This window comes from Bos mutus, chromosome 23 (assembly GCF_027580195.1).
Source record: "Bos mutus isolate GX-2022 chromosome 23, NWIPB_WYAK_1.1, whole genome shotgun sequence".
In the NCBI taxonomy this organism is placed as follows: Eukaryota; Metazoa; Chordata; class Mammalia; order Artiodactyla; family Bovidae; genus Bos; species Bos mutus.
Window position 1 is genome coordinate 39,041,054 of NC_091639.1, and position 15,174 is coordinate 39,056,227.

Genomic DNA, 15,174 nt, shown 5'->3' on the forward strand with positions numbered 1-15,174 from the left:
ATTTAACAAAAGAATTACAAAATTTTTATTTTGAAAACTATAAAACATTGTTGAAAGAAAGTAAAGAAAACCTAAATAAATGGAGAGACATCACATGTTCTTGGATTGGAAGCCTTAACATTGCTAAAATGATGGATTACATAATCCCTATAAAAATTTTGCAGAAATTTGACAAGCTGGTCCTAAAACTTATATGGAAATTCAAGGGATGTAGAATAGCCTAAACAATCTTGAAAAAAAAAAAAAAAATCAAAGTTGGAGGACTTACATTTACCAATTTCAAAACTTAACTGCAATACGATAGTAATGAAGATGGTGTGGTAGGTAATAGCATAAAGACAAATACGTAAATCAATGGAATATGATTGAGAGTCTAGAAATAAACATTTACATTTTAATTCACACAATTAACTATAAAACTCTTAAAACATAGGCATAAATCTCTATGACCTTGGATTAGGCAAGGGTTTCTTAGATATACACCAAAAGTGCAAATAACAAAAACATTGATGTCAGAAGTCATCAAAATGAGCAACTTTTATGTTTGAAGGATATCATCAAGACAAGACAACCCATAGAATAAGAAAAAATGTTTGCAAATCATTTATCTGATAGGGGACTTGGATCTAGAATATATAAGGAAATCCCTATAACTCAAATACTCCAGTTAAAAAATGAGCAAAAGACTTGAGTAGACGTTTCTCCAAAGAAAAATACACAGATGGCCACTAAGCACATGGAAAGATGCTCAACGTCATTAGCCATCAGGGAGATGAAAATCAAAACCACAGCAAGATACTACTTCATGCTTGCTATGATGGCTATAATCAAAAAAGACAAGTGTTGGTAATGTGGAGAAATTGAAACCCTTGTACATTGCTGGTGGGATTGTAAAATGGTGCAGTCACTTTGGAAAGTAGTCTTTGGCAGTACCTGAAAGAATTAAACACAGAGTTACTATATGACCAGAGTTAACCGTATGGTACCACTCCTAGTACGTATCCAAGAGAAATGAAGACGTATGGCCATTCCAAAACTTTGATATGAATGTTTACAGCAGCAGCATTTACAATCGCCAATTGTAGAACACACCCAGCGTCTACCAGTTGATGAATGGATGAAGTTATATTTCACATAAAGGAATATTACTTGGTAAAATCAGAAGGAATACAGTACTGTTTCATGCTACAACATGGATGAACCTTGAACATATACTAAGTGTAAGGAGCCAGATACAAAAGCCCACATATTCTATGATTCTCTTTATACAAAACGTCAGAATAGACAAATCCATAGAGACAATAGATGAGTGGTTGTTTAGGGCAGGGGCTGGCGGGTGGAGGAAAGGAGAAAGGGACCCTTGACAGGTATGGGGTTTTTGTTTGAGGTGATAAAAATGTTCTAAAATTGTGATAGTTGGCATTACCCTGTGAATATACTAAAAACCATTGAGTGATAACTATAAATCAGTGAATTTTATGTTCTATGAGTTATTCCTTAATCATATATATCACATATGTGTGTATGTATATAGATATCATATAAATATATGTATGTATACACACAGATACATACATACATGCAGTGTGCAGCTCTGGACTGATTTCCTGTTTAACTGTTCATAGCCCAGCTTTGCCTGGAGCCAGTTGCCCGCCCCTCCCCTCCAGCCCCAGTTGGGTTCCCGAGCTGCCCTCACCCACCATTGTGAGCTCTATGCACACACACATTTGTGGTCTGCTGCCCTACAGCACTTCTGGACAATCCTGTGCTCCTGTGCTTTCCTGGGGCAGTGTCAGGGGGAGGCAGGTGTCTGGGACTCCAGAGCCCTTTCTCAGGACCCCTCCGTGTCCCAGGGGTTGGCCCAGCCATCCCTGAGGTACGTTGCTGACCTTGCGTCCAGGATGGGCCTGGGCAGCAGCACCCCCTGAGAAGAGGTGGTGTGCCGCTCCCATCTTGGGTCAGGAACCCAAGTGGCTCCACCACTCCCGGGAGAGTCAGCCCAGCACCCTTGGCCTCCCCTTGGCCCTGTCTGCCTCCTGCCGGCTACCTGAAGATTTTTTTTGTTGGAGGGGGTGTGCAGTTGGAAAGGAAAAGTGCTTCAAAGAACTCAATGGAGTGTTTGAGGGCGACGGGGTGTGAAGAAGAGGGAACGGTTGTTGTGGGTCTCCCAGGGCCCCCCAGCGAGCCCTCCCCTGCCCCCCACTCTTCACAAGCACGGAGACTGGTGCTCATACACAGGCTTTTATTCCGGAGTCAGGGGCCACCTCCCTTCCCTGGTCCCTGCTCCCTACCCTCCTGTAGAACCCCTCACAGATGGGGCTTGTCCTTCATCTGCCCCTCAGCAGCCACTGCCAGCTAAACAGGCAAGTTCAGGGAGGGGGACATTCAGGGAGAACCCTTATCTTGCCTCAGCAGACAACCCAAGGCCAAGGCAGGCAGAGACCTCCCTGGAATCCTCACCCCCCCACCCCACCCCCAGACTGAGAAGAGAGGAACCAGAGGGGTCCAGGTGATGCGTGCAGTCAGCGGGCAGCAACCTGAGCTCACAGCGGCCAGGCCCTGTGCCCCTAGAGAGGTCTGTGGATGTGGATCAGACAGATGCCCCACAGCCTTTCCCTTCCAGAGGGACTTTGGCCACGAAGCGTCTCATTTGGGGAGGGCTGGGGACAGGTAGGGGAGATGGCTGGAGGCGGCTGACCTCTTCACCTGGAAAAGGTAGGAAGCACTCCTGGGAACAGGTCCAGGCTCTGATGGCCCAAGGAAGAGGCCAGGGGACTGGAAGGGGTCGAGGGGTCCTTGGGAAGCCCTGAGACCTTCTGTTCCCGGAAGAGCGGGACTGTGACCACAGGACACCTGGAGAGCTGGTCCCAGAGGCCACAGGAACGTGCTCAGAGCCACCTGCAGCTGGCTAAGGGGTGCACCTCCCCAGAGGCAGAGGCGCTCGTGGGGCAGTGCCATGGGTCGGCCCTGTAGAGGCCTCCTGTGGGCACAAGGCCTCTGGCCTGGGGTCTGGCTGGGGTGAAGGAGGGTTGCTGGGTCCCAGAGAGGACCTCCCAGGAAACTGTGGTCTCTTATTGGAAGAAAACAATCCAGAGGTGAGGGATCCCCCTGTGAGGCCTTGCCTTTGAGTGATGACCCCTTCAGAAGATTCCAGCCAACACCAGGGGAAGCAGTAGCAGCAGTCCCAGGAGGAGGCCCCCGACGTGCCCAGGGCTCGCATTTGACCCTGACCTGAAGCCATGCTTTCCAGGGCCCTCTGAATCTGCAGGAAGGGAGAGGCTTGGCCTCAGTCTGGACATCTCTCCCCACCCTCATGCCCACCCTACCTGGCACACACATGGGGACCCAGCGGCCAGGGAGGAAGCTCTTACTCGGGGGGTGCACGCCCCGCCTTGCCCACACCGCCTATGCTCGAGCAGGGTGCTGACATTCTGCAGCTCCGAGGGGAGGTAGGATGGGCTCCACAGGCCTTACCTGGCAAGGAGGACTGCAAGGCCAGGGTGCGCCCACCCACGGCATTGGCGGTGGCAGAGGCGCTGGGGGAGTTGGACAGGGACTTGGAGGAGGAGTGCCCTTTGTGCTTCAGCGTGGTCTGCAGCTCACCTGGCTTCTCCTGGGCTGGAAAGACTGAGGCCAAGATCTCACTGCAATGAGCCAACTCGGCCTCAGCCTCACCCTCCTCCTGGGAGAGGGGTAGCGGCTCCCGTGTCCCCATCAAGGATATCTTGGGGTGCAGAGAACTCTCTGGGATCCTGGAAGGCATTCTTGTACTGCTGGCCTCTTTGTCTGCTGATTTGGGGATGGGATCATGGGTTGATTTGGGGAGGAGGGTAGCTGGCCTCTTATCCAAGGAGAGCAGGCTGTGAGTGGCCAAAACAGAAGGGACCTTAGTTGCTAAGGAAAGTGGAGTCTTTGTTGCCATGGAAGGGGAGTCTTCCGTTACTAAGGAAGATGGGGCCTTGGTTTCTACAGAAGATAGAACCTTTGTTGCCAGGGAGCCTGAGACCTCTGTTACCAAGAAGGGTGGAGGTTCTGTTGCTAAGGAAGAATCAATCCCCTCTCTCCTAGAGCTTGAGGCTTCTGTTGCTAGGGAAGATGGGGCCTCAGGTACCAGGGAAGACAAATCCTGAGCCTCTTCTGGGCCTCTGATGGGTTCTGAGAAGAGAGCCAAGGCCTGGCATTAGTGCTGCAAACAGGATCCTGCATTTCTCACCCCACCGCGATCAAGATGAGGAGACCAAATGTACTGTGAAGACACACACGCACGCACGCACACGTGCACCCTCTCCAGCAAATATGTCCCTCGTTGTTTCTTGTGATTGACATCTGCCCCTTCATCCACCTCCTTGTCCAAGTCTTCCCCTCTCCACACTCGTGCTTCCACTTCTACAGGGGACTTCAGCTGGATTACTGTTCCTAGCACACCCATTGCATCTCAGGCCCTGGTCCCTCTGACCACCCATCTGGCCACACACCCCAACCCCTGCACTTGCTCAGGGAGCCCCCGACTCCTCCACCCTCTGCTTGGAGGGTAGGAAGTTGGTCCCTTGGAATGCCAGGGCACCAAAGTAGGTATGCAAGGAGGGCAAAGCAGACCAAGTGGCCTTGGAAACCTGGACGCGTTGGGGCCGCTGAGGGTTCCTCCCATGGCCCACACAGCTGCTCTGGAGCTGCAAGAGGCTCTAGACCATCCAGTGGGTGTCCCCTGCCTCACCTTCCTTCCCCCTGTGCCACGCCTCCCCACCCCAACCGGACTCACCACAAAGGGAGTTTTTGCAGTGGTAGCCCAAGGGACATTGGGAGCACGGAGTCCCCTCTTGGTAGGGCCTCTGGCCCTTCACGTTCCCCCTGCAGGAGGTGAGGAGAATGCTGGGGGCAGGGTCCCAGCCAACCCTGACCCTATCCCTCATACACACGCCTTGTCTAGAAGTGCTCCCTGGGTCTTACTCAGCCTGAACTAACTTGCTGGACCGATGAGAGCAGACTCCATTGGTGCCCTCATAGCTCCCCAGGAGATGGGCCCCAGATCGGCCCGCTTCCTCTTCCTGAGACTGTGTCCAGCCCGGCCTTCCCCTTGGCTCTTGCCCACCCCTTCCCCCAGGGCTCCCTACCCCACTCACGGGGGCTCATAGTTGCAAACCAGCAAGTGGATGTTGGTCTCCTCAACACCCTGGAGCTTCTCACAGAAGTGGGAGCCACAGCCAATCCTCTCTGTCTTGGCCCAGACCACCTGAAGGAAGGCAAACCCAACAGTTAAGCCTGGGCAAGATGGTTCCTAGCTAGCGTCTCTCTACATCAGCCTTCCATGCGTGAGAGAGGAGGAACCTTATATGTAAGAGCCAGATTCCTGAGGACACACAGCTTCAGGACAAAAATGTCCCAAGCAGTCTCCTCTCAACCAACCACACACACTATTTCACCAGGACTCTATCCCTCTGAAAACCTTCCCCTTTGACAGACCCTCATGAATTCTTCCTGAGGGCTCTTCCTAGAGTCCCTTACATTTTAAATAAGGGATGTAACAAAGGAATGAATCTTAAACGGGTGAATCTTAAACAGGAGAATCTTAAACATTAGCAACAAATCAAAACAAGCTTTTGCACTGCCACTGGCTGAAACAAGCCAATATAGCCTCCCTTTGCTATTTCTAATTTCAGTCTGCCCAGGAGTCACTCAATCTGAAGTCAGTTTTTGTTTGGTTGGTTTTGTTTCATTTGTGCGGTAAGATCAGGCTCTCACTGTTAACTGTGAACAACTTCCCAGGATCGGGGTCTTGCGGCTTGACTCAGCTGAGAGTTCCCTAGGTACCACTGTTGAGCATCTGCCAGGCAGAAATGACCCCAGAGTGCAGATGCCTGAGAGAACACAGGGGTGGAGGCGGGGCGGTCCTCTCCTGCTGGTTCTGCCAACAGTTCCTGCATGTATGGGCATGTGAGAGGGGAAGAGGGCAGGGAGGGCTGGGGTTTCACAACTTCCTGATCTGGATGGGTGATGTTGGGATTTCCTTCCCTAAAGATCAGCACTAAAAATACCACCCAAAAGAAACACTGGAAAGTGGAACTGGTGGATATGGGTGGGAAGGTGGCTGGTTCGTTTCCTTTTCCTTTTTAAAAAATTTGTCGTGTTATTGTTTGAACAACAAAAGAGCATTGGGAGGAGGAAAAAAAAGAATTCAATAACACTAATGTTAATTCCTCTACACACCCCTACACCCCTTGTTCGCAAATGCAAACTTTCAAAATGCAGTAAAGCAATGAGTGACTGCAAGAGTCAGGAAATGCTCTCAGAAGGCTCTCTGAAACCTTCACTCTGTGACCATGTATTCTCTTATTTAAATTTTTATTTATTTATTATTATTCTCTTATTTTAAAATTGTTAGAAGCTAGCTTAAAACAACATTCAAAAAGCTAAAATCATGGCATCCGATCCCATCACTTCATGGCAAATAGATGGGGAAACAATGGAAACAGTGACAGACTTTATTTTCTTGGGCTCCAAAATCATGGCTGCAGATGGTGACTACAGCCATGAAATTTTTTTTTTTAGCATGAAATTAAGACGCTTGCTCCTTGGAAGAAAAGCTATGACCATCCTAGACAGCATATCAAAAAGCAGAGGCATTACTTTGCTGACAAAGGTCAGTCTAGTCAAAGCTTTGATCTTTCCAGTAGTCATGCATGGATGTAAGAGTTGGACCTTAAAGAAAGCTGAGCGCAAAAAATTGATGCTTTTGAACTATGGTGTTTGAGAAGACTCTTGAAAGTCCCTTGGACTGCAAGGAAATCCAACCAGTCAATCCTAAAGGAAATCAGTCCTGGATATTCACTGGAAGGACTGATGCTGAGGCTGAAGCTACAAGTACTTTGGCCACCTGATGGAAGAACTGACTCATTGGAAAAGACCCTGATGCTGGAAAAGATTGAAGGCAGGACAGAGGATGAGATGGTTGGAGGGCATCACTGACTCGATGGACATGAGTTTGAGCAAGCTCCAGGAGTTGGTGATGGACAGGGAAGCCAGGCCTGCTGCAGTCCATGGGGTCACAAAGGGTCAGACATGACTGAGCAACTGAACTGATTCTCTTATTTTGCATGTCGTTTTTAAAGACAAAATTAAGATTGTGTATTTGCTTTATCAATCCCTGGCAGATGAGGAGGAGCAACTTGGACACACTGAGAAATGACAAAAGATGGACAGTGAGAGAGGGACAGGAGAAAAGAGGGATGTGTTTACTGTTGGGACAAAGAGCCGTGTGTAGCCTCGGCCAGCGGACAATATTGTTTAGATCGCCTGGCACAGTAAGTATCCTCAAGGAGAAAGGCTTCGGGAACACTTAATTCAGGTCTCTTCAGGACCAGGAGGCCGAGAGGGCGGGAGCCGCCTAGGTTTTCAAAAGAGACAACTGAAGATGGTTTGTGAGAAACCGAACTTCGTTGGGGCCTGGACAACACCCGAATTGCTATGGAGATAAGACTCTTATGAAGGATGGAAGCAGGGGCTTAGGGACTTCTGGGATCTACCTGAGGGGAGAGGTGACCCCGCCCATTGCCGTGGGGCCCCCGCCCATTGCCATATGGCTCCGCCCATCGCCGTGGGGCCCCGCCCCATTGCCATGGCCCCGCCCTCCCGGCCAGCCCCTCACCTGCGTGTAGTGGCCGCACATCTGGCCCGCGGCGCAGCTGATGGCGCTGAGGTTGTAGTGCTCACGCTCGTGGTGCCACTCCTCCATGGCCAAGGGCACGTCCAGCCCCTCGCCCGTGATGGCAAACAGGTTCTCTCCGCGTCGCCCTCTCTCCTTGTTGTGGCCCCACACGCACTGCTGCGCGTAGGCCTTGGCGAAGGCGGCCAGCTCCTCGTCCCACCTCTGCAAGGGCGGGTCAGGGATCAGGGAGGTGAGGACGCCTCGGGCTCAGGGGAGGCGGGAGAGGAGGGTGGGAGAGGGGAGGGGAGGGTGCCCACGATTCTGTGGGGGTGAGGATAGAAGATTGAGGGTGTCCTGGGGGGCCCTCTGGAGGAGGAAGACCTTCCCCTCCTTGTGGGGTGACTCCTGGCGGTGATCTGGAGCAGAATTCTGGGCCCGGTGGGCTTCTGTGGGGAGGTGGGAGGGTGGCACCCCAGGTCCGGAGGAATTAGCCAAACTTGGGACCATTCCTCAACTGTTTGGTTTTAGATAGATTGCCTACTTTTCTGAACTCTCATAAGACTTTGGGAAGAATAAATGGGATGATGTTTTTGACAGTGGAATTATTAATTAATATGAATATCTGTCTACATGAAAGGTGGGTTGTGGTGCCCTGCCAGGGCTGCCTGAACTGTCCTGAAGCATCAGATGTCCAATGAGATGTTCTGGGGCTGGGTGGTTTATTCAGCCATTCTGCTCCCTCTACCCACCCACCAGAAATCTGACTGAGGGGCCAGCACTCCCCTTTAACCTCCCACTCTCTGTGGCTCGGATGGTTAAGAATCTTCTTGTAATGCAGGAGACCTGAGTTTGACCCCTGGGTTGGGAAGATCCCCTGGAGAAGGGGATCCCCTGAAGAAGATCCCCTGGCAAACCAAACCAGTATTCTTGCCTGGAGAAGTCCATGGACAGAGGAACCTGAAGGGCTACAGTCCATGGGGTCGCAAAGAGTCAGACACGACTGAGTGACTAACACTTTCACTCACTCCCCTTGGGATAGCCCGGCCTCCATGGCTTTTCTAGTTTCAGGCTTCCCTCCCAATTGCTCTCTTGTCAACTAGACAACTACTTTCCCCAAGAAAATGAAGTGTCTCTGTGCGACGCTCACTGAGAGAAGTGATTCAGAGCTTTGGTGGCCCAGAGAGCTGTCTAGTCCCGAAGGCAGGGTTCTCCAGGGGGGACCTCTGGTGAGATGGTAGGAGGGGGCATTTCAGGTTAGGGGGCTACAGAGGTTTTGTGTCCCTGGCAGGGTCGACAGGCCCAGTGTGGGTGGGAAGAGGGAATTAACAAGGCATCTGACCAAAGGATTGAGGAGGGAAGCCTGGATCCCATTAAACTTTGTTCTTGGCCTCTCCTGGAAATGGATGGCCTGGCAGCAACTCTCGCTCCACCCTCTGGGGGCCCTGCCAGCTGCAGGAGCCAGACGGCCCATAAAGGGCCAAGAGCGTGGGTGACCCTGAAGGGAGGGGGCTGTGTGGTCACACCCACTCCTCCCCCAACACACGACACGGTTCTCAAGAGCAGCTGCCTGGGGCAGGAATGGGAACCCTAGCTGGATAGCTCTACCGCTGTAACTTTCAGGTGAATCCCCTTCCCCTCTGTGGGCATTTTTTGTCCCAAGTCACTGGTCTCTGAGGTTCTCGCAAATGGGGAGTGGTGGAGAACAGGGATGGGGAAAGGGGCCTGGTGCTGGGGTCCAGGCTCAGGGTGTCTGGGATGACCTTCGGGGCTCCAGACTAGAGCGTAGTAAGCTCCTTCAGGGTGGCCAGCATAGAGCAGGTGCTCAGCAGACATCTGTCCGCTGTTGACATCTATGACACAGCCCTGCTCAAAAAAGCAGGCTCCTCTACAGACCTCGGCTGTAATTTCTGTTCCAACTGGATGCCTTGAGTCCCACCATTAGAGAGTCACTCCTGTGGGTCTTAAGGCTTCTCAGTTGTCCAGAGACCCTTGTGGAGAGGCTCAAGGGTCACAACACCCACCCACAGTAGCCAGTTGGTCACCATCTGAAAGCAAGTCCATTCATTCACTCATTCATTCATTCAACAGTCCTGGGCACTATGCCAGCCCTGGGGTGATGGTCAGAACTAGGAATCTCAAGATCTCAGTGTTATAAACCACTAATTTAGCCACTATGTGGTAACTGACAGCTATGCAATGGCGTAACCTTTACTAAAGGGGGCCATTTAGCCCAACCTGAGGATGGAGACTAGAGGAGGGCATGGCAACCCACACCATGATTCTTGCCTGGAGAATCCCATGGACAGAGGAGCCTGGTGGGCTACAGCCTATGGGGTCACAAAGAGTCGGACATGACTGAGCGGCTGAGCATGCATGCACGAGGATGGAGAAGGAAATGTGAAGCTAAGTGTTAAAAGTGAGGCACTGCCAGGTGGAGAGGGGAAAGGCGTCGTGAGCCGAGGCAAAACATGAACCAAGAGGTGGAGAGGGGAAACCAGGTCTTGGTGGGAGGCGACAGCTGCTGGGTTACAGAGGAAGAAGGCGTGCAGGAGGCCAGGCTGGAGAGGCAGGAGGCAGGACCACACACCCAGAGCAGGGCCTCTCAGGGGCTGGGGCTTTAGCTGGAGGCAGCAGGGAGCCACTGGGGGCCAAGGAAGGGTTTTTAGCAAGGTCAGACCAATGTATCGGACCTTCATGCTGGTTATAAAGGCCAGAGGCTGGGGAAGCAGGTAGAGGCTGTTCTAGAAGTCCATGGGAAAAGAAACACTGAACCAGGATTGTGTCAAAGAGATGGTGAGGGGTGAGAGGAGATGTTAGTCAAGAACAGTTGGGCCTTCTGGGAGGTAAAAGTGGTGATAATTAGACTTGGAGGCTGAGGGAGAGAGGAGTCTATGATGACACCTTCCTGACTCAGCCTGGATCCATTCCCTCTTCTGTATCACTTATTGAGCACTTACTGTGTGCCAGGCACTGTTCTAAGTACTTCACACATAGTCACTCATTTTGTCCTTACACCCACCCTACGAGAACTGTTATAGTGTTGTCATCTCTGACTTACAGCTGGGCACAGAGAGGATACATAACTTGGCTGAGGTCACACAGCTAATAAAGGGCAAAGTCAAATGTGAACCCAGGCCATCTAACTCCAGAGTCTCGAATTTATCACTGCTGAAGCTGAGCCTGAACCTTGTCCCAAATTTAGCCTGATGTCCCAGTCTAGCCTTATACCCTCTTCCTCAGACCACTTCCTACCAGGCAGCAGCACATGTCGTCAGTATCTGAACTGCTTCAGAAAGTGTTGCCCCACTCCTGAGGTCCACCTCTGACTGCAAAGAAGTTCCCAGCCTGTTGCCCCCAGCCTTAGCCAGCAAGAATGTAGGCTATCAGGAACCTACCAACGGGGAAACCGAGGCCCAACAGTGAGTTCCAGGCCTCAATCAGGGAACTGTAGGAACAGCTGGTACCAGCATCTGTGCTGTGCTTAGTCGCTCAGTCACGTCCAACTCTTTGATATCCCATGAACTGTAGCCCTCCAGGCTCCTCTGTCCATGGAATTCTCCAGGCAGGAATACTGGAGTGGGTTGCCGTGCCCTCCTCTAGGGGATCTTCCCAATCCAGGGATAGAACCCAGGTCTCCCAAATTGCAGGCGGATTCCTTACCAACTGAGCCACCAGGGAAGCCCTGGTACCAGCATCAGGGCCTCCTAATTTGTTGTCTGCAGCTCCTGTCGGTTGCCAAGGCTGACAGAACTGGGAAGGGGGATACTGTGTGCACCTGCGGAGCTGTAGATCTTTCTCACAGGTCTTCCTGTCTGACCCCCAGGGCAGGGGTTGCCAGCGTCATGTGATCAGGAAACAGAGGCTTTTGAGGGTCACTTCACCCAGAGTCACGGAACCAGGTTGGACAGAGATGTTAGAACTCTGGGCTTGGACCCCACAGGTGCAACCTTGCTCTTTGGCACCCCCTAAGGGGCCCTGGACACTGCTCCCCACCTAAGGGTGACTGGAGAAGATGGGCCGGTCTAGCCCTCGGCCGGGGGCAGAAAAAGGGGTCAATCGCTCACTTTATCTCTCTTAATCCTGAGCATCCTGTCCCCCAACCCTGCATCAAATAACTCCCCCTCTGACAGTGGTAACTACCTCCCCAAATCTGGCTTCTGTCATTCGTAAGTGTCTCTATCTGCGTATGTCCTCCACCAGCATGCAGTAGTACTTTTTACATGTTTTTAAACCTCATGTAAATATACCCTAGTCTACTTAAAAAATGAATATGTATATATTTTTTGAGATTTCACTTCCCCCTATTCAATATGATATCTCTGAGATTCAGTCATGTTGATATTAGTTGTTGTTTTAGTAGCTAAGTTGTGTCGGACTCTTTGCGACCCCATGGACACTGTAGCCCACCAGGCTCCTCTGTCCACGGCCAGGCAGTGGGTTGCCATTTCCTCCTCCAGGGGTACCACTGAGCCACCAGGGAAGCCCGTATGTTGACATAGAGCTCTAATTATGATCTCATTTTGTAGATGGGAAATTGAGGATCTTTCCTAGGTTAAGGGGCCTTCCCTGGTGGCTCAGTGGTGAAGAATCTGCTGGCAGTGCAGGAGATGTGGACTTGATCCTTGGGTTGGGAAGATCCCCTGAAGGATGGCAAGGCAACCCACTCCAGTATTGCCTGGACAATCCCATGGACCGAGGAGCCTGGTGGGCTATGGTCCATGGGGTTGCCAGGAGTCAGACACCAATGAAGCGACTGAGCACGCACGCGTGCACAGCAGGTTAAGGGACTCACCCTGAGTTACTGGCCTGTCGAGTGGTCGAGCAGAATTTGACGCGTGTGATCCAGAGCCTTCTCTGCCCCTGGTTCCTGTTCTCACCCCACCTCCTTAGTCCATCCCTCCTACCCTGGGTGCTGGTTCCCATCCTGCTGCCTGTTTGTTCTTCTCCTCTCCTTGGAAGGCACTTGAAAGATGGTTTCACCCCGGTGTTAGGAACTTCCTGTGTTTCCTCTCCCAGGGGCATGTGCATTTTAGGAGGTGCTGGGAAGGGGTCACTGGGTCGGGAAGCAGGGCTTCTAGGCCCAGTTTACCAGGTGTGGGACCTGCAAGCTCCTGAGGGGCCAGCAAGTCCCTCTAAGCCTCAGTTTCCTCATCTGGATAATGAGACTGCTTATGGGGCCGGAGAATTCTACAGCGTCAGGGACCCTGTTTGTGTCGGAGAGATGAATCTGAGGGATTCATCCACTCATGAATGAAGCCACTCATGAATGAAGCCACTTGTGGAGCGAAAGGGGTTGGCGGGGGTCTGGGCTGCACTCACCATTTGCAGCATGTTGGTGGCCGGCGGGGACACCTGGGTTCGGTAGAGGTTGTGCAGCTCCACCATCACATGTTTCTCCTCTTCACTGAGGGCTCCGGCGGGGCCTGGGGCAGCCCCCAGCAGTAGCAGTGGTGGCAGCAGACACGCCAGGAGGCTGCCGGAGCCGTGCATGGTGGCCAGTCCTCTCTGCCTCTCCCGTTCAGGGGTCTGGCAGCTGGATTTAAAGTCCTTCCTACACAAGCACCACCCTGGCTGGGACGGGCGGGAGGGGCTGAATCTGGAGGCCTGGCCCTGCTCACACAATGTCTCGGGGAGGGCAGGGTGCTTGGGTCCCGACCAGAGCTGAGTCCACTCCCAGCGTTTCTCCCCCCTCAAGAGTCCTTGGCCAGAGCCTCCCTTCTCTCGGTAACGGGGGCTCAGGCCAAGAGCCATGTGAGTTCTGCAGTCCCTCCTGACAGGTCCACAGAATCACAGTAACTTCTGCAGTGACTGCTTGCACACCCAGTGGTCACACCCACTGGGTGCTAAGGACACATAACAGGAAGGAAGCCACATGGACTCTACGCTCAGAGGACTGGGCAAGATAAGAAAGCTGCAGGTGGCTTGTGGAAGGATAGAGGAAGACAGGGTGTGTTTGGTAAAGGTTGGGCCAACCTCAATCTGAATCTTGGTTCTCCTCCCTTTCTAGCTGTGTTTTTGGCAGTTTTCTCAACTGAACCAATGACAGTAATAGTACCTACTTCATGGAGCTGGAAGGATTAAAATGAGATCAGATATACAAAAAGCACCTAGTACGGTACCTGGCACAGAGCAGGCCCTCGATGGGCCTTCCCTGGTGGCTCAGTGGTAAATAATCTGCCTGTGATGCAGGAGACGTGGGTTCAATCCCTGGGTTGAGAAGATCCCCTGGAGGAGGGCATGGCAACCCACTCCAGTATTCTGGCCTGGAGAATTCCATGGACAGAGGAGCCTGGTGGGCTACAGTCCGTGGGGTCGCAAGAGTCAGACGCAACTTTGCGACTAAACGACAATAGCCCCTGACAATAGACAGCAACCACACTGCTTTGGAGTAGCGTTTTTCACTATAGATAAAACTATGGCTTCCATGTGCCCTCAGCGAATGCATGTGCTTGAGGTACTTATTTGGAGGTGGGATGCTGGGACTCTTCCTGCTCTGAATATATAGAAGATAGACCATGTCTGTTTCTTCTTTTGAAATCAAGAGAGCTCACAAAAGCAGAGCCGTGAGTGAGCTGCTGTAGCAAGGACTCTGAGGGGAGGGTGTTGGAAGGGAAACAGGCCCAGTTGCGGTGGTCAAGCCCTTGCATTGTAATGACCGAGCGGGGACCAAGTTCTTGGCCTTCACACGGTAGGAAGCTGGAATCGGTCATCTCTTTAATTAATCAATTTGTTTTTGGCTGCCCTGGTCTTTGTTGCTGAGCACAGGCTCTCTAGCTGTGGTGGGCAGGCTTCTCAGGGCCGTGGCTTCTCTTGTTGCTGAGCACTGGCTCTAGAGCACTCAGGCTTCCGTAGTTGTGGTACACAGGCTTCGTTGCCCTGTGGCACGTGGAATCTTCCCAGACTAGGGATATGACCCGTGTCCCCTGCATTGGCAGGCAGATTCTTAACCACTGGACCATCAGGGAGGTCTTGGAATCAGTACTTCCAGAGTTCAGCTGGGATCCTCGAAGCCTGCACTCTCAGTGAACTATACACATAAGAATAGTCCAGATAGTGCAGTGGGGCAGAATTTATCCACCCATTCATTCATTCATTTAACAGAGGTTTCACAGAGCTTCTCTGGGTGGGGAAGATCCCCCGGAGGAGGGCATGGTAAGCCACGCCAGTATTTCTTGCCTGGAGAATCCCATGGACAGTGGAGCTTGGACAGCTGTATTTCAGAGGGTTGCACAGAGTTGGACACGACTGAAGAACTTAGTACTGGCACGCTCCATCGTGCCAGGCCCTGAGCTGGGTGAGTAAGAGAGATCTGATGATCCCCACCATCAGGAAGGAGGAAAACCACCAGGAAGCATGCATAGCTTTGTGGATAAGAGTGTGGGGCTTATCATCTGGGTGGACTTGGGCAAGTTTTTCCCTGCTTGCTGGCCTGTTTCCTCAACTGTAAACTGGGCTTAGAACAGAACCTACCTCATAGGATGGTTGTGAGCATTAAATGAGTTTAAACACGGACAGGGCTTGGGATGGTGCCT

The 15,174-nt window shown here is 51.9% G+C and overlaps 1 protein-coding gene across 3 annotated transcripts; it reads right to left on the minus strand.

The window, feature by feature from the left end:
* Nucleotide 1: 1 nt before the first annotated feature.
* PI16 (peptidase inhibitor 16) lies at nucleotides 2–13,191 on the minus strand. Of its 3 annotated transcripts, none has more exons than XM_070361159.1 (7): nucleotides 12,962–13,191; nucleotides 7,643–7,864; nucleotides 5,121–5,230; nucleotides 4,760–4,848; nucleotides 3,604–4,155; nucleotides 3,123–3,262; nucleotides 2–933 (listed from the first exon to the last, which is right to left on the minus strand). In XM_070361159.1, the coding sequence occupies exons 1-6, from the start codon at nucleotides 13,130–13,132 to the stop codon at nucleotides 3,141–3,143; spliced, it is 1,266 nt and encodes a 421-aa protein (XP_070217260.1). In that variant the 5' UTR covers nucleotides 13,133–13,191; the 3' UTR covers nucleotides 2–933; nucleotides 3,123–3,140. The 3 variants fall into 3 exon arrangements, with proteins under 3 accessions (XP_070217260.1, XP_014337649.1, XP_005907794.1); XM_014482163.2 differs by having other exon boundaries at nucleotides 3,475–4,155; nucleotides 12,962–13,183; XM_005907732.3 differs by lacking the exon at nucleotides 2–933 and adding an exon at nucleotides 2,229–2,706 and having other exon boundaries at nucleotides 3,475–4,155; nucleotides 12,962–13,185.
* Between the last annotated feature and the right edge of the window lie 1,983 nt (nucleotides 13,192–15,174).